Here is a 24973-nt window from a genome sequence, read left to right as displayed (position 1 = left end):
TCTGTGCAGTTGTAACACAGCCGTGCTCCATGTCGCACGTCTCCGTGCCCCGTGGCAGGCTGCAGAAAAGCAGGCTATTCACTCAGCATGTGTCCTGGATAAACATATCTGTCAGTGGCAGAGCTGTTGTTGTTGTTGTGCGGAGCTTTGACAGAGATTTCATGTACTTCTGGAACAAAGAAGAGTTATTATCCCAGGGAGTGAACTGTAAGACAGAGATGTTTTCTAATGAAACCTCGTCGCCTCTCAAACAGCCATCGGACCATGACAGACGTCTGCAGGATTAATCTGCTCCTTTTAAAGCTTTACCCCCAAAAAAGAGGGCAGTCAGCTGTTTCATTTAGAGAAACAAAAACAAGAGAGGGGGATGTTATCTCAAAGATGATGTCTCAGACAATGTTTTAGCTTCAGGGAAATAACTTCATATATCTTAATCCATGTACATTTTAGGGTGGAAAAAAAAACAATTTATGTCCTTTAGTGCCTGGATTTTGCAAATGCAAGAGTTGATCCAATTAAAAAAAAGTTCCACAACGTTAGACTTGGAAACAGTTTCCATCTTTACTGAGGCGTTTACCATGACAGAGATGTGCAGGATGCGGAGCTCCTCCTTCGCTGAATTGTTGGCGGGGTCTTCGGTGGGTTCAGGGAGGTTCAGGCTGCCGTCCTGATGGTGGATGTGGAAGAGAAGAGTGCCGTTCTCCAGCCACTGCTGCCTCCAGCGCACCAGAGGAATGTCCTCTGAATTCCCAGAGATCTCTGCAAGAGACAAACGACAAAGGGCGATAAATAAAAAGATATTTGAAGACAATATCTCCGAAACAACCGTTGACAAGATCATCGAGAAAATTCAGTGGAATTTGAGCACTAGTGTTGTTTTATTTTCAGTTTTTTGCCGTCATTGGATCAGACAGCTGAAGAGACACAGGAATGTTCAAGGGGAAACAACAGTGGATGAACCAACAGCTGATGTGATGAAGACTAAACTTATACATGAGGTACGCAAAGTACCTCTGCTATGGCTATCTGGAACCCCAGAAAAAACACGTGACGATGCTGGTTTCTAGTAATCGGGGGTTAAAGAGGACATGTTATCCCCCTTCTCCATCTTTTCAAACAGTCCTCCTGTGGTCTGAATGAAAACTCTGAGCTGAGGAGGTTTGTGATACTGTAGAAACCAGCTCTTTCAGAACGCTCTGTTTTGGTGTGTGTGTCTCTTTAAATGTAACGACCCCTCCCCTGAGTTTTTCCGGTAGACATCACTCCTCCGTTAGCAAGAATAAAGATGGCGGACCTGCACAAAAGTTCGGCTATAGGCTTGGTGCAGAGTCCATGGGTGAAGATACCTGGGGAGGGGGGAAGATTTTTTTCCAGTATCCCATTGTGACATCACAAGGAGAGCACATTTGAAACAGAGCATTTTTCTGTTGTTGTATAATTTTGCAGACGACAAACAAAGGACTGGGTGGATTTAATCCACTTTTTGTGGGTTTGTAAACACTCAGGTTACCTATATAAATGTTGAACTGAACACTGAACGTGGATTTTCATAACATGTCGCCCTTTAACATGTGAAAGACATATTGGCTTTGGAATGTAAAACAAAGTAGCAAATCCTGTTCATAAAGAGCAGAGGACGAGATTGTATCATTCATGTTGATAGCATTTAACTCTGATGCAGTGTTCGTTTGAGTAGTTGAGTGACTACATGGGAAAGAAGAAGATGATATTGTCATCAACAACCATCTTCCTCTCTTGTATTGCACGGCTCATCTTCAGGTGTTTCACTGTAAGAGTAAACACTGGTCAATTGCTTTTCACAGACAGTGAAAGTGTCAGTTATCAAGTTATCTGTCTCCACTTGAAAATCAGCGCCCAGTATTTCTATCCATTTTCGGATAACACTTAATAAATAAAGAAGATGAGGATGAGTAAAGTGACAATTGTTTGACTGCAGCAGAGCAGAAGAAACACTCCTCACTGTTCCAGCTCCTGTATGCACACAGAAATGGAAAACATTACAAATGCATGACAGGGCTTTATGGGCAATTTTCTGAGATGTAAGTTTGAAGAGCAGCAACGATGCATCAGGCTCATAAGTCCTGAGAAGTAAGAGTGCTGCTGAGAGGGAGACATAAATCGAAATATAGATCACAGTGCACAAACAAGACTGCACACTGAATCCAACACGTCAAACTGCAGCTCCAACTGAGTGTTGGTCATGTGCAGATGTTTGTGTTTCACATTCAAGGGTCAAAAACTGTCTAGACATCCACACTGAGTAACTTCAAGTGTTTCAAGGATTTAAGAGCCACTCTCAGTATGCTGTCAGACGTACTAGTGTTTAGAAACATGAATAATATACACATGTATACACACATGTATTTATTAGTGCTGTCAGGAGAAAAACATCTAATTAATTACAGGATTTGTAATTGAATAATCTATTCAATCACATTTTAATCTGACATCTGCTTTAGGTCCCCAAATAAAGAACTCAAATTTCATGACATTACAAAATTGTAGTACACAACTAATACAATGAATTGACTTAGAAGAGAAGATTTGAAATCCACATTATTATTAGTGATTGAATAAAAAGTTTTTATTGAAAATAAGTTCTAATCATAATACGACATTTCAATACATATACCTTTTAATCTTGTAATTATGACTGTTCAAATCTTATTAATTCTACATTTTTATTGTATCATCACGATTCACTATATCACAGCCTAATTCTGATGAGTTTTGAGATAAAAGGTGTTTTTTTTTTGTTTTTTTATTTAATTAATCAACAATGCCTTGTTTTGTTTCTTTTCTTTCCTCAAATCTTTCACTGAGCAGACCACCAGTATGCTTTCACTAACTCACTCAGTCATTCCCACAGCATCTGAATTAACATGCAGTCAACTTAACTTTAGTCAAGACCACCCTAACTGAGTCAAGACCAAGACATTAAAGAACCAAGTCAAGACTAAGACCAAGACATTCAAGAAAAGAGTCAAGACCAAGACCAAGACATTAAAGAACCAAGTCAAGACTAAGACCAAGACATTCAAGAAAAGAGTCAAGACCAAGACCAAGACATTAAAGAACCAAGTCAAGACTAAGACCAAGACATTCAAGAAAAGAGTCAAGACCAAGACCAAGACATTAAAGAACCAAGTCAAGACTAAGACCAAGACATTAAAGAACAGAGTCAAGACTAAGACCAAGACATTAAAGAACAGAGTCAAGACTAAGACCAAGACATTAAAGAACCAAGTCAAGACTAAGACCAAGACATTAAAGAACAGAGTCAAGACTAAGACCAAGACATTAAAGAACCAAGTCAAGACTAAGACCAAGACATTAAAGAACCAAGTCAAGACTAAGACCAAGACATTAAAGAACCGAGTCAAGACTAAGACCAAGACATTAAAGAACAGAGTCAAGACCAAGACCAAGACAATCAAGGAAAGAGTCCAAGACTAAGACCAAGACATTAAAGAACCAAGTCAAGACTAAGACCAATACATTAAAGAACCGAGTCAAGACCAAGACAATAAAGAACCGAGTCAAGACCAAGACATTAAAGAACCGAGTCAAGACCAAGACCAAGACATTAAAGAACCGAGTCAAGACCAAGACCAAGACATTAAAGAACAGAGTCAGGACGAAGACCAAGAAATTAAAGAACAGAGTCAGGACGAAGACCAAGACATTTAAGAACAGAGTCAAGACTAAGACCAAGACATTAAAAAACCGAGTCAAGACCAAGACCAAGACATTAAAGAAGCGAGTCAAGACCAAGACCAAGACATTAAAGAAGCGAGTCAAGACCAAGACCAAGACATTAAAGAAGCGAGTGAAGACGAGACCGAGTCAAGACTAACACCCTAAAGATCAAAGAAAAATGCTCAACTTGAGTGCAGCACGAGTCAATCACTTAGACGGTAACACTTGGAAGGTTGCGGCGGTAACCAGGAGAGAAAACTCAAACGACAAATAACTTGATATAATTTGTACTTTCAGTGAGGTGTTTTCCCTCTCATCCCAGTAACATGGAAAAACAGCCCATCAGTCTTGACCAGTCTTCATGTAAAATTCACAGTCTGTCCCGTCTGAGACTGAACTCTGGTCTTGGTTTTAAACCCAAGACTGACTACGAGTACTACAAAGCCAGACTATGTAACAAATATTTGCTCTCCAGTTCTTTCCTCTGGTCAACGTTCAGTTCCTCAGAGTTTGTTCTTCACACGATTTGTATAAGAAGTGAATCATGATGCTTTTTAACGTCTCTTTATTATTGCAGCACTTTGTGAATATTTATCTGATACATACATATTATAGAGTGAGTTATCAGTCACTGCATGACAAGATGACAAACACTGGGGCGATCTTCCAACATGGCACTTAAGAATATGCAGAGTATGTCGAGGAGCTACATGAGCTCTATTATCAACAGTGTGGGCTGAGTTTGAACAGGCTATCACTCTGTTTGCACTTCAATCTGGCACTTCAACTATTTTAAAATGTTGGATTAATAGTAATGAATCACCATTGTTTTATTCGATTGGCAGCTCTACTTTTAATTGATGATCTACAGAAACATCAAATTAGCCAAAGTGCAAATCCCTATTTTCTCTCTCAAGCTTTAAACCATTTATAAAGTCTAAATATTCATATCCGTAGCTACTCAGTGTGTTCTTTGTGCATTCTTTAATTGCTGGTTTATAGTTTCCATTGTGGGTATCTCCGAGGCCTTTCCTCCCTTTCAGCATTTCTAATTAAGAATTTGCACATCAATCACTTGTTTAGCGCTGTTATTTGCAGGATGGTACACAGTGCACATCCTTATCCTGCTTGTGGATTACTCTGGACACTCTGCCATGAAATAGACTATTACACTAATTGCCAGCATGATGCAGGGCCGTGCATAAATCTAATGTACAGATATATTGTTCCGCTTCCATCGGTGTACAAGCCATCGAGTCGTCTACAGCTCATCTTGCACACAGACGTCTCAATGAACCGGGCAGAGAAGCAGAGCGAGCACAGTGCAGAGCAGAAGGAAGGGGGGGGGGGGGGGGGGGGGGGTGCACTGAAGTGACACAGTCCATTAGAAGATCGTCTATAATTGATCAAATTGCACCGAATGTGATGGTTTATTGGTGTAGCGGCGCAGCGCTGGTTGTCGGGAGGATTCGGGGTGTGTAAACAATAATGAGGATTTGGCCTGATGAAAAGGAAAAGCCCAGAACTGAGTGACTGAGTGACTAAAGCACTGGTGTTAACGGTGTGTGTGGGCGGTGGGGGCGAGGGTAAGGTTGACCACAACAGCTTAAGAGCCACGGGAAGGCGACTGAACATGAAGTATGGAACAAGGCCTGCAGCTCTCAGCCAGGTCTAGACTTATCCCCGTGAGGGCCCTGTGTGCAGCTCCAAATACAAACACAGGCTGAAGCTGTGCTGGAAAACACCCTTACACTGATTACCACAAGCAGGACTTTCCTGCTGATCACAGGCTTTTCCACCACGTGCAAACATCAGGAACATGGACCCAGTTACAGAACAATGCAGGACACAAATGATTCAGAATTATTTACATCTTGTTAAAAAAAAAATCTGGGTCTACTGCTCATGTCTTAGGATCGTCACACAGGTAATTAAAGATCTGATTGAAAGCTGTGTAAGTTTTCATTTGGGTCTAGCTATGGGAGGAAAAACCCTGAAACACATCAAGGGTTGGCAACTAGTGAATCAGAGCTCCTTACAGGGAACAGCTGGAGCGTTTGTTGCATTACCAGATATATAGAGTCAGTGTTTTTAAAATATGTTAGGATATCTAGATCATGGCTGGATACATTTCTACTCAAGTGTAAACATTGAGAGCCTGACCTGACACCCGTTTCAGCACTTGTCGCCCTGGGTGCTGAAACGCCCTCGTGTCAGTCGCCGTAGTCACAGAGCACTTTGAAATAAGTTCAACTTTCAATCAGCGACACGCTCTTCAATGTCACTTCTCTTCTCACAGCCAATCAAAATCAAGAAAGGACGGTACTTTTGATACTATCTTTGTCAATAACAATAGCAGAGATGACTCTAGTCTGACTCGGCGTTTTGATACGGGGACACGCGGCAGAGTCCGTGTGTGCACTTCGAAGAACATGACGACTTCACCTGCTTTATTTGAGTCAGAGAATGAATGCTGTGGACTCATGCTTGTGTAAGACTTCAAAGTGAAGTACCGTAAATTCCGGACTATAAGCCGCTACTTTTTTCTCACACTTCGAGCACTGCGGCTTCTACTCCGGTGCGGCTAATGCATGGATTTTTCTTGGGGGACAATGAGCTTCTGCCGCAAAAACATTTGACTTCGTCACGTCGGATCTTAATATCAGTCATTTTGTGCTTCATGCACGCACCCTCATCATGGAAAACACACGGAGAAATACATATGATGCAGCTTTCAAGTTAAAGGTGATTGACCTGGCTGTCAAAGAAGCTAACAGAGCTGCTGCACGTTAAGATGACACTGACAGCGACAACAGAGACTGAGGAAGTGAGTAATGAAGTCATTCTGAGGCAGTGAATGGATGGACTTTTTCTTGTGAAATATATTACGGTCATCTTTTTCATCAGCCGTGTTACAGACACCGTCGGCTAGGCTTCGTATTGTAACGGTTCATGTTGTAAAGTCAGTAGTTGATAATGTGTTCATAATTCCGATTATGTGGAGAGTCAGTGAATGCACCAGCGAGAACGTGTTGAGTGGCTGTATGAGAGAACGCTGGGGGAGAGAGTTGGATTGTTACGGCAAGTTATGTGTTGCTCTCTGCTGTAAACGGCGTGGTCACGGCCGACAGTGATCGGGATAAGTAAAAGTTATTATTTGAACGCTCTCGTCGTCCTTTAACGTCCGTACGGACGCTACAGTATTTGCGGATGTTACCGGTAGCCTACGTCTGTGTAAATAGCTCCTGTTATAGCGTGGACACCTGCGGCTTATAATCAAGTGCGGCTTATATATGTACAAATACATTTATTTACTTATTTTTAGCCGGTGCGGCTTATATCCAGGTGGCTCAATAGTACGGAATTTACGGTACATTCATATATTTCAGTTAATTCATTCATTTAAGTTTAAGTTTAAAATACTGTTACATTTCATGAGTTTAATTATCCTTGCCTTTGATTGGCTAAGGACGGGTCATGTGATGTGTTTGTGGTTGTTTTTAGTAGCAGCGGTAGCTAGCTTGTGGTGAAACGTTATCGGACTCCATCTCCTCGTTTCTCTTAAGTAGAGCGATCCATCCACCATATATCGGACCCCTCGTGTTACACTTGTGTGCTCGTTGCCGTGGCCAAGGAAGAGTGGCGTGTTTGAGTCCAGCATGGAGCACTGACACGAGTCCAACAAGCTGGACCTTTGGTGGTCAAACATGTGGCGGTACAGAGTGTGAGTGAAGAGTAGAGTTAGCTCACGTTTGCGTCCACATAGAAGCACTTACCTGCTTTAAGTATTCATGCTAATAGGAGGCATTATAAATATTTTCCACACACATGGATTACAATGCTTTCAATACTCGTGTGTCTCTCTCCCCGCTGTGAGTGTGTACACCACTTTCTTTGTCAGACAGCCCATTAGGCTGATTACTACAAAGGAAACACTTTCCTGCTGGACCATAGCCATAACCCTTATCTGTATTATAACCTGTTTACAGAGCAAACACTTGATGCTTTTACTGTGACACGGCATGTGCGTGTGGGCGCGTGTGTGTGTGGGTGTGTGTGTGTGTGTGTGTGTGTGTGTGTGTGTGTGTGTGAGTATAACGAGGTTTGGCTTGACAATAACCGATGGCCTCTCGCCGCAGTGAAGAGGGAGTTCCCTCTGCCCGTAGATAAGATTTAAGAGTCTCCGCTGGTTTTAACCTAAATGCAAATGATGTGCCAGAGTGTGACAGGGCACTTTTAAAAAGTGTACTCTCTCTCTCCCCCCCGGGGGACGAGTTTGCCATGAGAGAGGGATTAATGAGACTCTTCCTTACTGCACGGGACGATGTGAAGTACCACCCAGCAGATGTAGGAGGGAGGGAAAGAAAGAAAGGAAAAGGAGACAGATGGGGGAGCTGAAGAGGAGAGGAAGAGAGTGGTGAAGAGGGAGGGAACGAAAACAAGCATTCAAATGGATCCAGGTAATCTGATAAGGCAGCGTCGTAGCCGAGCGTCTGAGACTGCAGGTTTGATGAAGCATTTGGTTTGGAGGAGTTTGAGTTTGTTCGGCGTTAAAATGACATGACAGCATCTCTCTTCAGCATGTCGAGAGCCCAGCAAGACGAGGGCTGGATCCAATCTCTGAGCGAGTGACGGAGCGCTCGCACAGCTTGAATCCGATAGAATAGCAAGAATTCAGAGCGCGTCTGTCTGGCTGTCACAAGTGCGCTTCCATGATCATTATCATTCAAATACAGATGACAAACTCTGTCAACCTTCTTCTTTTAATTCTCAGACTTGTGACTCAAAGACACCTCGACATAAGATGATGGTTCCATACCAGAAGAATCGAGCAGCAGCAAAGCAGGATGTCCGGGGCAGTTTGAGGGACGTCGCAGGGGAACATTTTTTGGTGAATTCAGCAACAGAAACGCTGTCAGATTCGAGCAGGCAGCGGGGAGGCGGAGTTCTTTCTGTTCCAGGCGAGGAGAGCACGTTAAAGAGTCGGGGAAGGAACGATATCATTCGTCTTATTTGGATAAAATGACGAGCTCAGATTTAAATTCGAGCTGCAACACTTTCAAACAGGCCTTCTGGGAGCTCCCAGGCGTCGGCTCACTACAGGGACTTTTTTGTTCCTGTTACCAATAAAATATGTTGAGAAATACTTTTGGAAATTGACTTCAAAAACCCTGCAGGTGACGATATGTTTGCCTCTATTTTTCCTGCAGACAGCGGGAGAAACTTGGGGTTAAGTGTCCGGCCCAAAGACGTGGCTGCAGGAGCTGGGGATCGAACCCTCGACCATCTAAACCACAGCGGCTCTGAATCCAACAGACAAAGCAGAGGAACCAGTGTTCGGAGACGGCAGAGCCTGAGTCGTCTCACTTTCTTTATTTCCATTCCCTCCCAGCATGCAGCTCGTGTCTCTGGAGGTTGTAATGCCACAAGCGTCGTCTTCCCTCTGGGTAAACTCTGTTCCCCCCGGGGACGACGATAACAATCGTCACATTGTGCGGTCAACAGAGGGCGCGGCGATAAGCTGAAATTACTTTGCCGCTGTTGATCCAGATTTTTCCTCCAAACTTTGCCATCATGAGCGTCTATTGAAGCGCACGCGCCATTGTCGAGCTGATGGAGGACGGGTACGGAGGAGAGTCGGGGGTACTGATTTGCAGATCATTATTCCGGCGTGAACACAGCGAGGTCGTCCTTCAAGCCTGTCCTCCAAGCACACCAAAGTGAAGGCTGATTTCTGAGGGGGCTGTGAAGTAGTCACTTAACGCGCTAAACACAGCGCTTTAGCCTCGACACAAGGTTAGCGGATAACTTTCACATGATAAAAGCTGAAAGTCAGATATCTTCAGTGGATAAAAGCTGATCTGAATCTGTTTGGTGACCTTTTGAGAAAGCTTGTTAAAAAAAATTGACTTTTTACACTATACTTATTTATTTCCTTACTCTGCTTATGACTGTTTGAATGGGATGCATCGTGGCAAATATCGCCATGGAAACTGAGCTTAAATGGATCCTAGAGCCCATCACTCAAAAACGAAAGGGCACAATAGAAAGTACTGTAACGTTATCACATCTCGACCTTCATGTCTGAGATTCCCCGACACAGGATGTGACATTATTGAAATGATGAGAAGCTACGGCCGGCTCAAGTGGAGATGTACACTTTCTGAACAACGAAGAAATAAATGTCTGCCTTGGTTTCTCCTCATATGTAAAAGGGTTTGTAGTTCACACTATTTAAACATCATCATCTATCTTTACAGTTATCATATTTCTACGTGTGAGGTCAAAACAGAACAACACAGATTTCATCCCTGAGCAGGAAACTTGATCCGTCTGTAGTTGGGATGTCCTCACTAGAATTGTACATTTCGAAAACTTTCTCGTTAGAAATAACAATATTGATACCTGCGTCACTTGTTACTATGGCAACAAATAAAGTCCTGAGTTATTGTGTGTTTAAACATGTTACCTCGAGCACACTATCTTAATGTAAGAAATCCGTTGGCAGGCTTCACGCTGTGTTTGTGAAATGGAGAGCGTGCTCTCTCCCTCGTCACTCTTCTCCGTTGTTAAGCTTTGGTACTTCCTGATACGGATGAAGAATTAATGATAGCGTTTCCTCGGCCCGTCAGTACCTGTTTTAATCTAATTTTTTGGTTTGGGGGTGGAGGAGTTGTGTGGTTGCTGTTTGATTTATTATGATGTAAAGCACTTTGTGATGCAACTTTGTATGAAAAGTGCTAAACAAATAAAGTTTGATTGATTGAAATGTTCTCAGATAGACCACACTTTGGCGGGCCACCCGACTCATAGTGATCGATTTTCTAAAACTGAAAATACAAGCTGACAGAGAAAGACTTTCACAGTCTGTACTTCTGTAAATACACCGGAGGAGATGCTCTGGATCATGTGAACACTGAATCTGTATCTATCAACAGCTGCTTGTTGTTGCTGCTGTCCTGCATTATGTTGAAGTAGAGCTGGTGACCTCGATCACGATTAATGATAATGTAAATATGCTCCACTGTTAAAGCTGACATATTGTTTCTCATGAGAGAGTGATCATATCTGATGACCTGTGTTGTGATTATTTATTAAATATTTCAAACTGAAATCAAAACGTAGCATGAAAACACATTTTAGTTTGAAAGTAGAAATAAACTTCTCTGAAACTTTAGAAAATAAACAACCTGCATTTCTTGCTAACAGTTTTTCTGCAGTGTTTACGTTTGACTCCTTTCTGTCCGCTGACGTCTTCCCAAAAGACAAAATGTGTCCAAATGACGCTCACTGCTTCCCTGTCAAAGAGTGGACGTGCCGTCACGTGACTCTGCTCTACAAATGCTCAAAACAAATCGACATGGGAAAGATGGTGTTGATTAGAGGTTCAGAATGTTTCTATTAGTTGCCCGGCGTCGTGTAAAAACAACGTTTGAATCAAGGCACATGACAAAGACAACACGAGTGGTTTATTTCAAAGTGATGAAATATGTCATTAAACATCACGCTGATTGAATTTTACAACACACACACACACACACACACACACACACACACACACACACACACACACACACAGCATGTGCTGTTTTTTAAGCAGAGATTAGTCACACGCAGTGATTTATAAGGCTCATGGTGTTTATCTTCTGCTGAGTCATTACTCGACTCAGCAGAGAGGCTGGTTTTCATGAGGCTAACAACACGCTGCATCATAGCGGCGAGGAGCTGTGCTCTGAATTTTAATGCAGGTCCATCTGTAATCAACATGCAGCGCTTTAAAAATCATACCAAAATAAATTAATAAAGATCAACAAGAGTAAAAAAAAACTTCTTGAATTTGTTCTGAAGTATTAATATGGATTTTCTCAGTTAAATTAAGAAATAAACCTCCAAACAGCAGAATGATGATCAACAGTTTACAGAGATTCTTTTTCTGATGTTTTGTCAGAACACTTATTTATCACTTACTGCTAAAAGCTGTGCACGCCATGTAATCTGCAGTGCACACACAAACACAAACGTGTCCTTTCCAAACAAAGCTTGTGTAACGTCTTCTCAGGCTCAGTCTCTTCACGCACAGCACGATCTATGTGGGAGTGTGTGTTGTGCTGAAACCTGTAAACTCTGACTGACTGGACTCATGAGGTTCATGTTGACTGTGCTGAAATATCTCATCTAAGATATGAAGGCAGCTTTACATGACTTTGAGCATGACCTCTGAACAGTCTGTGTTTGTTCCCGTCCATGTTATAGAGCGAGCTGTGTTCTCACGGTTTCACTTATTACAGCAAAGTGATTTATCATGAGAGATGAAAACATAAAAGATGCTGATTTTAATGGTTCAACCTTTTGAAAAACCTCATTAGAACTTCATATTTTTCTCATTGGTAACTTAAAAAAAGTGATGGAGTCATTCATTAGTCTGTATTTCCTGATTCTTTTTATGGCTTTTGCTCTCTAATAATTCATACAGTTGATATTCCAGGTGGAGTATGATATGAAAACATAGTTTGAAGAAACACCCGGATGGATACTAGATGGGACAGAATTTTAAAGTATGAAGCTACTGGTCAAACTAAAGCACCCACAATGCACTGCGGCTCTCAGACTATCCAATCGCAGTGCTCACTAGCCAGCCAGCGAGCAGCTTCTAATGAAAGATTTGTGCTGAAATACATCTGGCATGTTGCCAAATAATATCAAAATGACGATGACATTTTATTTTGTTGTTGTGTTAGCTTGATGCTAGCTCACTGATCGGAGCTCAGAGCAGAAGTTCATCACGTGACCCTTTTTTAACGCACACTCACTGTCAGGTAGAATATATAATATATATGCATTGACTATGTAGTAGACAGTATGCAGTGTGTGGTTTGTCTTGTGTGTCTCTGAGGTCTCTCAGAGAGGGAACAAGGGGTCTCCGGTGTCGGTCTGTTTTGTTTTTAACATGTTGACTTCTCAATCCTGCCAGCTACAGTCCAGCAGTGCTCAGGTGCGTTGATCATTGGGACGTGCTGACCACGGCCTTTGTTGTCTTTCTTTAAAGAGACAGGAGAGGGGTGACAGTCAGAAGCCTCGGACGGATTGAGACCGTCCCTCCGATCCCCTCAGTATCCTCATGAGGTTAAGATGTTCGGAGGATTCATGAAGGACAATCCAACGCCATTTCCACCATCGCCTACGTAGGAGGGTTAATTAGGAGGTCTGTCATGGTGAAAGTACCAATTTCCAGAAAAATGGACAATGAAAAGTTCATGGAAATCACTTGACCCTGTGCCTTCTAGTGAAATCATCCTAATTACAACAAGGCTGGAATGAAATAAAGAGTATAGACTACCAGGCTACGAGTAACACAAGTGAAACGGAACGGTTCATCCAATTACAGCAGGACGCGCAAGTCCCTTTAAATGTTGCTGCCACAAGGAATTGTGGGACAGCATTATCTCAGCCTTTCATATAGGATGGTCCAGTGTTTCCTATGCTAAAGGAGGTTATAAAGGAAGCATTGAGCCACCTTTCCTTCACTTTTAGAGAATTTAAACGGCTCTTATCGTGGCCGTCACTCGGATGCTTCCGGGTCATTTCACTCAGGTGGGAACCTTCCAAAGAGAAACAGACCGTTTGAATTCTGCTGCACTCGTCTTTTTATTTTCTACACAGCACTTCAGTTGGAATAAACAAGTATTAAAGTAAATCTATAGTAGCTAATGTTATGGTAAGTATTGTACAATTCTTTCAGATCGATACACACGGTGACATTTTTTATGAACAGAAATCCTCTGTGGAGGGACTTTAACAAACACTGGCCTCTTGTGTTTCCGTCAGAAGGATGAAGTGTATCAGTGAACGGACTCAAAATACAGTCAGTGTTGAGAATGGAGTGAAATCATGTTGCCCTGCGTCTGTGCGGCTCAGTCGTGTGTTTTAATAGATTTTGGACCGTGATCGAGCTCGAGCACTCAGGAATAAGAAAACTGCTGGCAGGAAATGTTCACTGTTGGCTTGACTAAAAGTCTTCAAAACAAATGTAATTCAAAACCTGGTTAACTCGTGACGTGAGCAGACAAATGTTTTCCACATGGCATGGACATTTATAAGAAACGAAGACAGCAGAAGCTTGATTGCTGCTGGTTCGTCTTTATCAGGAGTGCTCGCTCGCTGCCGATTTCACTCCTATATTTCAATTTGTGTCTTCCTGTTAGGGGATAAGTGCTAAAACTCCCCAACAAAATCTAATTCCGAGCCTTTAAAGTGAATCTATAAAGTGTCTGAGTGAGAGCTAATGGGATGCTCTTCTCCGGTGCGGGCCAACAACGTGATTCAGCTCGATAAGTTCGTCCTGATTCCTCCTTTAGGAAGGCATGAATTGTGTCCTATTAGAACAGTATACAACACATGGTGACAGCAAACACAGGAGGCAACAACAACAGGGCGCACATCTGTTTCACATGGGAGATAACTGCTGAGAGTCTAACGTGCAGGTATTGACAGACGCATTGAGGAGTAATGAGACAGGCCAACTGTTTAAAGGAGGACGAGAAACGCTGCTTTGTGACGCCTGGTCGCCCAGTGGGAGAGGAAGGGGGGGGGGGGGGGGGGGGACATATGGTTACAGAGCTGTGTGCTCGTACCGGGATTTAACAGCAGCAGAGAGAGCCGTCTGTGTGTGTGTGTGTGTGTGTGTGTGTGTGTGTGTGTGTGTGTGTGTGTGTGTGTGTGTGTGTGTGTGCGTGTGTGTGTGTAGGCTGAAGCTATTCCGCTCACATCCTCATGCGGTGTCAGGGGAAGCTGCCCTCTCTTGCCTCACCTCTCACAGTTATGGCTTCTGCTGAGAGCCAGTAACGAAGGAGAGGTAGTAAAAAAAGAGGGGGTTGGGATGTGTGTGTGTGTGTGTGTGTGTGTTTAATGGGATGAGTAAAGGAAGAGAGTGGTGGACTAGAGATGGAAGGCATGAGAGTCGAGGCAGAATAACGTGAAAGAAAGAGTCAGGTTGTTGAGTTTTACATCAAAAATAAGACACACACACACACACACACACACACACACACACACACACACACACACACACACACACACACACACACACACACACACACACACACACACACACACACACACACACACACACACACACACACACACACACACACACACACACACACACACACACACACACACACACACACACACACACACACACGGATGGTAAAGTCTAGAACAAAGTGTGTATATGTGCAGAACAAAAGCTAGAAGTCATTGACAGAAACACTCCAGTGTCCCCTGGATACATTGCTAAGCTTGTTTAAAGGTGTTCCTTGTTCAGCGTAGCCAATTTTCTCCATGAATGAGAGAAGGAAACAGCACAATCAATCAAAGTCAGTGGGCTTCCTAACAAGCTGCCCGACACACGACTCAACATATTAACCGAGACAGCCGAGGAATGGTAATCTGTGGACGCTGCAGAAGGTCCTCCTTTAAAATCTTCATGTCGGATCTTTATGTATGGGACACGGAGCGCAAAGAGGACAGAGGGAAGGGTCCACTTCAAGGTGAGCCGAGATCACAGAGCGCTCACTTTGATCAGATCCAACGAGACTCAGCCCACATTTCAGCGATTCTACATTCCAATAGTGGAAGGTCAGAGTTTCTGTGAATGAGATCCCACAGATGAATCCCAATTAAAAAGTGAGGCGGAGCAGATGGGTCGTGTAGTTTTGCAGGATTTAAAGTCCCGTGAATGGTTTGGACAGGTTGTTGAGCCGCTTAAATGAAGGCTGCTGAGGCGCAGCATGCTGACTCTGCAGGTACACGTTTGTTTGAGTCTTTTATGTTGAAGAAGAATAGGAAGCTCACGATGCAAAGAGAAAGCTTTGATGGTGATGGCTCGAAAAACACAAACCTTCCTGTGCATGGTGCTTGATGGGAAAGGAAGACAGAAAAGGTAGATTCATGACGTACATGCATATCATACATCATACATACAGTACATACATACCATACCTACATCAATACATACAGTATCTTACAGATTGTTCCTTTGAGAATTGAATTAAAGGGAGTTTGTTCAAACTTTTATTTTTCCACCTGTAACAAAGATCAAAAAGGATCCTTATCAAATAGTCAAGTAAAGTCTTGTGTTAAAAGGGAGAGATTTAATGGTCCTTTAACCCTCCATCTAACTCTAATCCATGAGGTTGAGAATAATATGAATGGTTCAGTGATGCATCATCGAACACATGGACATCAAGCTCTGCAAATATCCCCCCCCCCCAACTGCTTTCATTGAATCTATAATCTCCAGTGAAACTTCACATTCCATTTACCTACCTTTGGTTTTGGTTGAGGCAGAGCTCTTGAACATGAAGACGTATAATATCTGGCAAAACCCATCAACGTATTATAGGTAACGGTAAAATATACACCTACACAGTATTGTGTTTGAGTCAAACCACCTCTGCTGCATTATGAAGCCAAACGCGAAGCAGCCAATGGCACAAAAAAAACCCCACCTCTCATAGGTGGATGGAGAAGATTTCATTTTCTGCTATAAAAAAAAAAGAAGCACGACGTCAACCTGTAGCATGGATTTAAACACTGTGTCCATGCAAAATGAGATTAAAGAAGCAGCCATTCAAAGAGGACGGCAGCTCTCTCTCGTCTCCGTGTTGACTTAATTCAACATGCACGTCAGCCCTCACAAAGAAAGAACACGCGGTGCAATGAACCAAACAAACACCAAAGCCATTTGCCAATCGTAAGACGAATAGCAATTATGGTTCCTGTTACATCTCATTGGCTACCACATTTGTTCTTCAGTGAGAGATATGGAAAGCAGTTTAATCTCCACGTGTAGGAGATGAAGCAATGCGTGTTGATGGTTTTACAACGATCTTAATCCCCGTTTTGCACATATCCTCGCTCCATCAGCCTCCGTGTGCATCGGGCTCCTTTTATTTCAAACCATTCCACTTGTTAAAGGAAGTCGAGTATTTTCCGGTCGCCTTCTGTGCCAATTTTTTCGACAAGCCGAACAGCAAGTGCTCTGTTGTCCCACTTGGACAGAAAGAAAAAAAAGACGTTAAACGGCTGGAGAAAAAAACAAAAAAAACCCGGTAAAAGTGACCCTCCGGCTCAAGTCACCTTGAATACTTAAGCATGTTCTTCCACTGGGATTGCTTGGCACTTCCAAACGGCGATTTAGCATGCCTGCCAAGTAGCACAAGTACCTCCGCACTGCCTGAATGATGAGTTGTCCCTCATCGTGTTGCAAAGAGGAAGAACCTGGCAGTACTGCCAATGAGGCACTGGAACATGTTTTGATAGTATGCATGTGAAGGATGCAGGCTGAAGCTTCACTCAGCATGCTTCAACTAAATAGTGAGATAATCTTTATAATCCTATCATTTGCTTTATAGCTGTCACCATGTCACTGTTCTTTTCTGTCTTTGCCAGGACACTCACAAAAAGATGTTTCATGTCAATGAGACTCTGCTGCTGGTTGAAATCCCACTGTTCAGGCAGAGGTACGTTTGATTGATTGAGGTCTTTATTTTCTATGAAAAGAAAAAAATGAAAAACTTGAAAAAAAGATGGAAGATTTCCTGGGTCATCAGGTCAGAACATTCCAGCAGGTTATCCGACACTGTTCACGTTCGTTTCCAGCACAGAGTCATTCAAGTTTTGTTCCACATACAAGGCTACACCACCTCCATTTTATGTGATCCTATTCACACAAGTCACTTCATCACCTTCACTCTGATAACCCATGTCCCTATTGATCCAAGTTTCTGACATTACAACTGATTGAAGGTCTGCTTGAATTGGTCATGTTTTTGTTTTTTTTACATTTGTGGAAGTTGGTGTTCAGGCTTCTGCTGTTAAAATGTACCGTCCATAATCTGTGTGTAGTCTTGATGTTGGTGTTAAACTGGTGTGTTAGTGGGAGTAGTCGTCATCGATGTCCTGACGCTCTTATTCTGTGCACTAAAACATATTCAGCTCCACATCCTCATGCTCAGCGACCTGTTGTCAGTAAAGACTCATGTTCCACCAAAGGTCCTGCATCACTATTCAACACAGTGAACGCAAAGATATTCACTTCATATGAATGTGTCATGACAAGGTCAAGTCCCACACTGTGAATGCATGCAGTTATGCACAACTGGCTGAGTGCAGAGTCACCACCAGGGGGCTCTCAACCAAAACAATAAGAGAAGATGATGTGGAGGCTGTCAGCGAATGATTCTCAACGCGACTCCACCCACCACTCATACGATCACTCAAACTCACTTTATATATACAGCACTCAAAATACGGTGATGTGCTTTACATTACAAACAGCAACAACTTGACCCCCCCAAACCCCTTACCCAGCCCCCTCCCCCCCCAAACCCCTTACCCAGCCCCCCCCCCCCCCCCCCCCCAATCCAGAAACAATCACAAGATGAAACTATGTACTGACAGACCAAGGGAAAGCGCTCTTATGAATTCTGAATGAGGAAACACAGGAGGTTGAAGAGTTCAAATTGGAATCGAACCCTGAGTGGACCGTAGTCATGACGACAGGTTGAAACAGACCTGAAGAAGAAACGATGTGTCCAGGTATCATTTACCTGACGTCCTTATCCCAGCAGCACAAACAGCAACAGTACGCGAGCTTTCAGGAGCAGCTCACGCTTCCTTACGCAGCCGTCTTTGACGTATCCACGGCAACGAGAAACATGCAGTTGCTACTATATTTATCTGCCTTTGATAACTACTGGAAATATTTGAGTTAATGTAAGTACTCAACAAATGGAAAAAAAACAACAACAAAAAAAAAACAAAGTAGGTTTAGTCAAGTTTTAATAATTTAGATATTTTAGACTCAACTCATTCTTTCAAAATAATTTCAATATTTTTGACGTCTGTTAAATATGTTTATTCACATCTTGACCAACTAAAATGACTGCAGCTTCTTCTAAAGTGCTCTTGTCATATAAATCACATATTCTCAGAACAATGTGCAGACTGTTCAATAAAGCCAGTCAGTGAATGTCATCGAAGCTGATAGAGTTGATGAATATCAGGCCATCAGAGACACGGGATGAAAGCACAGCAATTCAAGCTCATGGTAAGGGAGAAGGGGACGATTTGTGTGACTTCCAGCAGGACACCGACACCCTCCCCAAGTCATATCTCCGTCACATGTGGCAGCTCATGGAGCCAACACAGTCCCGAACAATTCATTCAACCCGGCCAGGGTGTCAACTCCAAAGTCCTCTATCTTTGTCTTGACTGGAGCACGCTCTGACTCACCACTTTCCAAACCCTCTCAGCGCTGTCTGCAACACGCCAGTTTGATGACGATGTCAAATAGTTAGACATTATCTAACAACATTTGGGCTTTTTATTGTGTCATTTTTTGCTCATTGCTCATCATAATTTATTTAATTTATTAATTTAAAATGTTTATTTTTAAAAGAGCAAAAAATAAATGAATAAATAAATCCTTATATATGAAGAGAGTATCTGTTCACTGTGCTCGTTTACATCCAGGCAGTAGAGCCAGAAGAGGAGGCCCATTAGCCAGGGCTACATGCATACAGCCCCATCTAGATGATAACTAGACACCATTGAGGGCCAATCAGATTCAAGTATTAGTAATGCTGTTGACCTGCTAGTAAATGTGGTTGTGACGAGTGAGTGACAACGTTTAAACCTTAAAATGACTAAATACACGCGTCCCAAGTTCAGATTTTTAGGATCCCTGAAGAGAGACAAGAACGACAAGAATGCACCAAAGGGCCAACGCCAGGAGTCGAACCTGCAGCTGAAGTGTCAGACTCCATGGTGTCGTCTGTATGGGTGATGTTTGCTCTCCTGAATAAGCTAGTGATGCACCGACATGCACCAATGATAAGCATTTGAAAATGTGAAATCCTTTTGTCCAGTGCAGTAGTGAACGAGCACTGACCCGAGATAAGTGGACACTTGTCATGCTCTGCTCACATATGGAAAGAAACTCTCTGACCCGTGTCCAGATGTTCCATGTGCAACACATTGTGCCTGCACCACTCTGTGTTATGCCATCCCAGATAAGAGAAAAGCATTTTGATTTGTTTAATCCATGACAGGCATCAGTTGATTCCCCTGGCTGCAGTCAGGCATGGCCGTCCACTGGAAGGCTGGCTTTAGACAAAACATCGATGCAGTATGGATCGGATAGCAATGTAAGCTGGGGAGTGCGCCGTGATACACGTTCAAAAATAAAAGGCTCAACATTCCTAATACCAATATAAAAGCACTGCAGGCCTGAGCACGTATTGATTGTGTTATATAAAAGAGGGCTGGAGTGTATTGCATTTAAAGCTTGCAGCTGGTTTACAGAAGGTGCAGGCCTATTTTATCTTCACTCAAACAACACACAATGCTCTTTGCTCATTTACTTCACACATTCACTCCGTGTTTCAGAGAAAATTGGTCACAAACGTCCTCCTGACAGCGAGTAGTACACGTTGTGACAAAGTGCGGAGACGCTCTTTAGTTGTTCACCGCCTGTCACTTCAATCCTATCGCAAAGTATTTTGCTATAATGTATCGTTTGTTTGGGTAACATTGAAACAATTACTGTTTGTGTTCGCATTAAGTTACAGTTCACATCAAAGTATAAATCACCTTAAAGCAAACACACAGTCTTGATTTAGTTCAATCATTTTTTAGTTTCTGGAATTTTTAATTGATTCTTCTGTTTGTTCTGTTGTCCATGTGCTCCATGCAGATTAAAAGGGAGGACCCAGCACTTCCTGGGAATACATAGGGTTCATGATGTCATCGCTGACATCACTGGGGCAGACCATATATGGGAGGGTTATTTTTCAGTCTTATCATTTCTTTGTGATGTGAGTTACAGGGAGAATGTAAGTGCAGTGTTTTCACTTCATTTAGTAGAATAAATGATCTTTAGTTGAAGGGAAGACTTTATTTGGATTTCTTTGAGGTGACAGAAAACTGAAACTCCAGAGGTGAGCTTGTGTGAAACCCAGATGCGGCCATTTTGTTAATGGGGCAGTCTATATGATGGGGGAGAGAGGTGAGGACGTGCTGCCTTGAACATGGTCCCTCATTTGATTTCGGTTGATTCATTTTCATCAGACTTTTGTTGTTTAACAAAGTTGGAATTATCTCTGTAAATAAACGTTCACCTCTGGAAAAACCTCGTCTGCTGAGTCTGTCTTCCTCTCACCTTCCTAGACACTTTCGTCAAACTCCTTTACACACTTCCACTGATTGAAAAGACCAGTGAGTGATACTTCAAGTCTGAATGAACATGACTTGTGGCCCTCGTCAAGGACAATAAAACACTCTCCACATGTAGATAAAAGATGAAGTGAGTTCAGGTGTGAAGGCCCACAGGAGACACTGTGCTCATGAAGTCTGCATCATGGAGCACATTGTACCAGCTGTTCATTTAGGGCGGCTGTGCTTTGATAGTAGAGTCGGTCATCTGTCAACCAAACGATCCCCAGCTCCTGCAGCCACATGTCCGACGTGTCCTCTGGAAGACACTTCACCCCAAGTTTCCCCCGCTGCCTCCTCAGCGCCGAGTGGAGTATAAATAACTCCGGGTCGCAGGAAAAGCTTCAGATGTTTTGTTTTGGACGTTTACTACATTAATCCATGAAGAGTTTGTAATTTGGAGGCATAATATTCCCTCACCAGGCCCGTTACTTCTGCAACAATGAAATACAGCTCCTTACAAATTACATCCTCTTCACACTTTAAGGCGCTTTTAAAATATATTCCAAACATAAATACAACAGCTGCTTGTTCCGGACTCTCTGGGCGCCCATATCTGAATTCAAAGTGTCTTTTTTGTCTTTTTTAAAGAACGTGACGGCAAAAGACTTCACTCGATCCACACTGGAGGAAGTCCAACGACGAGTCTACAGACACAGAAACAGCTTATGGCGGTTTATAGGCACGATCACAAACAGGATCAGAGTTTACAGCAGGACACTTCACACACATGTTTCGGGGAGCTCTGAGACTTATTCAAAGTTGTTAAAAGGAGAACAATGTGACCTTTAATCTCCCTGAGCCCTTGTGCCCAACGGCCGGTCACTACGAGATGCTCTTATTAAGGATTAGTAGATTAGATCACATCATCAGGGTGATTTTATAGATTGTGTTAGTTAGTGGATGAAAGTTGTGTTTTGACTTTTTTTTATAACTTCTCATATAGAAGGGTGCGTACGATAAAAGAGGTTTTAGAATAAGCGGTTTGTGTTCAATCCAGCCGACTTGTTTCTGTGTATTCAGCCTGCTAAATGAGCACTAAACACCCTGAGAGGTCTGAATGACAATCTGTCAGAGCGCTGCAGTCCGACCAACCGTGACCAGCTTACACCCGGGCTGCTGCGGCCGCCACGGCAAAACTCCCAACGTGCTGCAGCTTATCTTGGGCACGCAGGAGGCACAACAATGAACTTATCACCATCCAGCCACTTGGCGGGAATGTAGCTGCAACCCCGGCCGCGCCGCTCTGACCGCGAGCCGGCTCCGGTTCATTGATCATACACACCAGCAGAACCTAATCTAGGGACAGTGGGCCCTTTCAAACCACAGGCTCCGGCTGTGGACAAAGAAAAAAAAGAGACAGAGAAGTCTTGCCAGGTAATATAAAAAAAGGTGTCTGTGAGAAAAAATAAAAAAAATAAAAAAAGAACAGAAAGAAGTTCAATAACTTTTCAGGGAGCTCCACCTCTGCATGTCAACGAGCTTCCAGGGTTTTGGTTGAAGCTCTGCACAAACTCGCAGCAGGGCTTTTCTATTCCGCCTTTCTCTTTCTTTGTTGGTGAATCGGTTACGGTGCCACAAGAATACAGAAAAGTTTCAGCAGGAGGGTTCCACTCGGGGTCAGAGGGGGAAAAAAAATCATTTTTTTGGGACAAAACTCGACCACAAACAAAAGAGTCCCGGTCTATTCAGCGGCTGGGAGGCTTTGAAAGCAACAACAAAGACGAGGTGTCAGAGTGAAAATGAAGAAGCACCTTCCCTCGCAGCCAGGCAGTTTCTATAGCATGCAATGTGAGAATATGTGCAGGATAACTAAATGGGATGGTTACCTTAATACCCAGGCAGATGCACTGTGCTGTCACGCAGGTGCTGATTTGAGAAATGTCACGGCTGCAGCAGACACAGAAACCATTCAGGCTGGAAGTGACAAACAGCGGAGCATTTGAAACTGGAGTTTTGAACACAGTTACGCCTCGATCCTCTTCATCTGCGTCTCTACAATCAATTAAGCAATGTGAGCATGTTCATTGCTTAAACATGCCATGTACACCAGCACACACTCACCCAAAGCCTGCTTTTATAGACAGCCTTTAAATCCTTCACTATCTCCATATCTGCAGCAAATCGAAGGTGATTTTCAATAACAAGCCGCAAAAGGCCCGATCACAGATCACAGTGATTGTCTGCAACTGTCAGGCTGTAATAAGAGAGGGGAGGGGATGTTCTCGGCGTTTAGAGTGGATCATAGCGTGGTTAACGGGGGCCCGCTTGAAGAACACTTTAACCGGCCTGGACTTGATGTGCTGCTGCATGTGAGAAAATAATTCTCATCGGAGCCTTAAGCCTTAGCACCTTTGATTGTATTCTGAGTCAGATTGAATATTAACAAGGAAATCATCTTTCACAGCTTGATAGATGGATATATATATATATATATATATATATATATATATATATATATATATATATATATTCCTCGAATAACTCGATAACAAAAATTCATCGTTTAGTTTTATTGTTTTGTTTTTGGTCGGAGTATAAAACACGTTTAATGTAGCTGCAGCTACCTGCTCCTCTCTCTGCTGCACTCTGACTTTTACACACAGACACTTCAGCGCAAACGCACGCACGCACGCACACACACACACACACACACACACACACACACACACACGCGCACGCCCCTTTTAACTTTTAGTCAGCACACAGTTCATCCCTGATCCATACGACCTCCGTGTTAGCAGCATAGACTGTTTGCAGCTAACATAACGATAGCAACGTCCTCTCAGTCTCTGTCATAGACATACGTCCATGGTCTCTGTCGTCTGTGAGCGCGCTGCAGGAGCAGACAGAGATACACATGTCTAATAATAAACAGGCTGATTATATGAAGAGTCTAATGTTGTCAAAGCTAAATGAAGAGAGAACTTGTTTAGTGGAATCATTTCTTATTCTCTGATGGATTTTAGTTTTTAGTCTGTAATGTGAATGCAGGAGGGATCAGAGAGCAGGGGGCTCTGGGAACGACCTATTTCATAAATAAAGGCAAGCAAATATATATTTTAAATTTATCAATTTCCTGATCTGATAAAATTACTGAATCTTAAATCTGTAATAGATAAAACGGAACATAATGCTTTCTCAATTAAATGTACTGTAACAGATGTGTATGTGACACAAAAACACTATGTGTTATTTCAGCCATTGAAACATGTTTGGTCTGTATTCTTTAATTTACCTGCCACCTTGAATCCAAAAGTTCATTTGGGACTCTGTCAGTAATATGGTGAATGTCAGCAGCTGTAGAGCAGAGGTGGTTGTTTGTAACAAGCAGGTGTTACCATGGTAACTGCAAAGAAGCAGGTTGGGACGACCCAAGACGAGTTAAACCTTTATTAAGCAAAAGTATGATTTATTCGATTACTCGATCGTGATATTCGATAGAATACTCGATCACTAAAATATTCGATAGCTGCAGCTCTAATATATATATATATATATATATATATATATATCACATGACTTTTGACTTCAAAATGCCCCTGCCAGTTAGAGTCCTATAAAGTATAGGGTACGGGTACTATAAGCAACCCGTACCCTATTTGGTAGGCGGCGTGTAAGCCGGATGCCGATAGCCGCATCAGCTATGTAACAGCATCACATGATAGCAGCTAACTGCTAACAGCTAACCCACTAACCGTTAACAACTAACTAATAAATTCCATAAAGGAGAAAAACGCTACACAAACAAAACCAACAATGGAAGACATCCAGCAGTTCATCCACTCTCACTGACATGTGACTCTTTACTACAAGAACTCAATCAAGCTTTGTTTCAGAGAAGGCTGTGAAGGCTGTCACACAGGAAGTCACAATTCTTTCGACCAATCAACAGACTGCAGTGTTTAGCTCCACCTTTTCAGGTCAGCTTGATATTCTTGGCACCCCAACGGAACGGTCCCAAAAAGTAGCACGG

General features: G+C 42.7%; 1 protein-coding gene across 11 annotated transcripts in view; it reads right to left on the bottom strand.

Annotated features, from left to right (window-relative positions):
- The window catches only part of astn1 (astrotactin 1), a 393364-nt gene that overhangs the window by 322427 nt on the left and 45964 nt on the right, over positions 1-24973 (bottom strand). For all 11 annotated transcript variants that reach the window (XM_079347778.1, XM_079347781.1, XM_079347782.1 and 8 more), the window contains exon 2: positions 578-759. In XM_079347778.1, coding sequence (XP_079203904.1) covers positions 578-759 — 182 coding nt within the window. The remainder of the gene's footprint in view (positions 1-577; positions 760-24973) is intronic.

Source organism: Symphodus melops, assembly GCF_947650265.1.
Source record: "Symphodus melops genome assembly, chromosome: 7".
NCBI classification, from domain to species: domain Eukaryota; kingdom Metazoa; phylum Chordata; class Actinopteri; order Labriformes; family Labridae; genus Symphodus; species Symphodus melops.
This window is presented reverse-complemented; position numbering and strand designations above follow the sequence as displayed.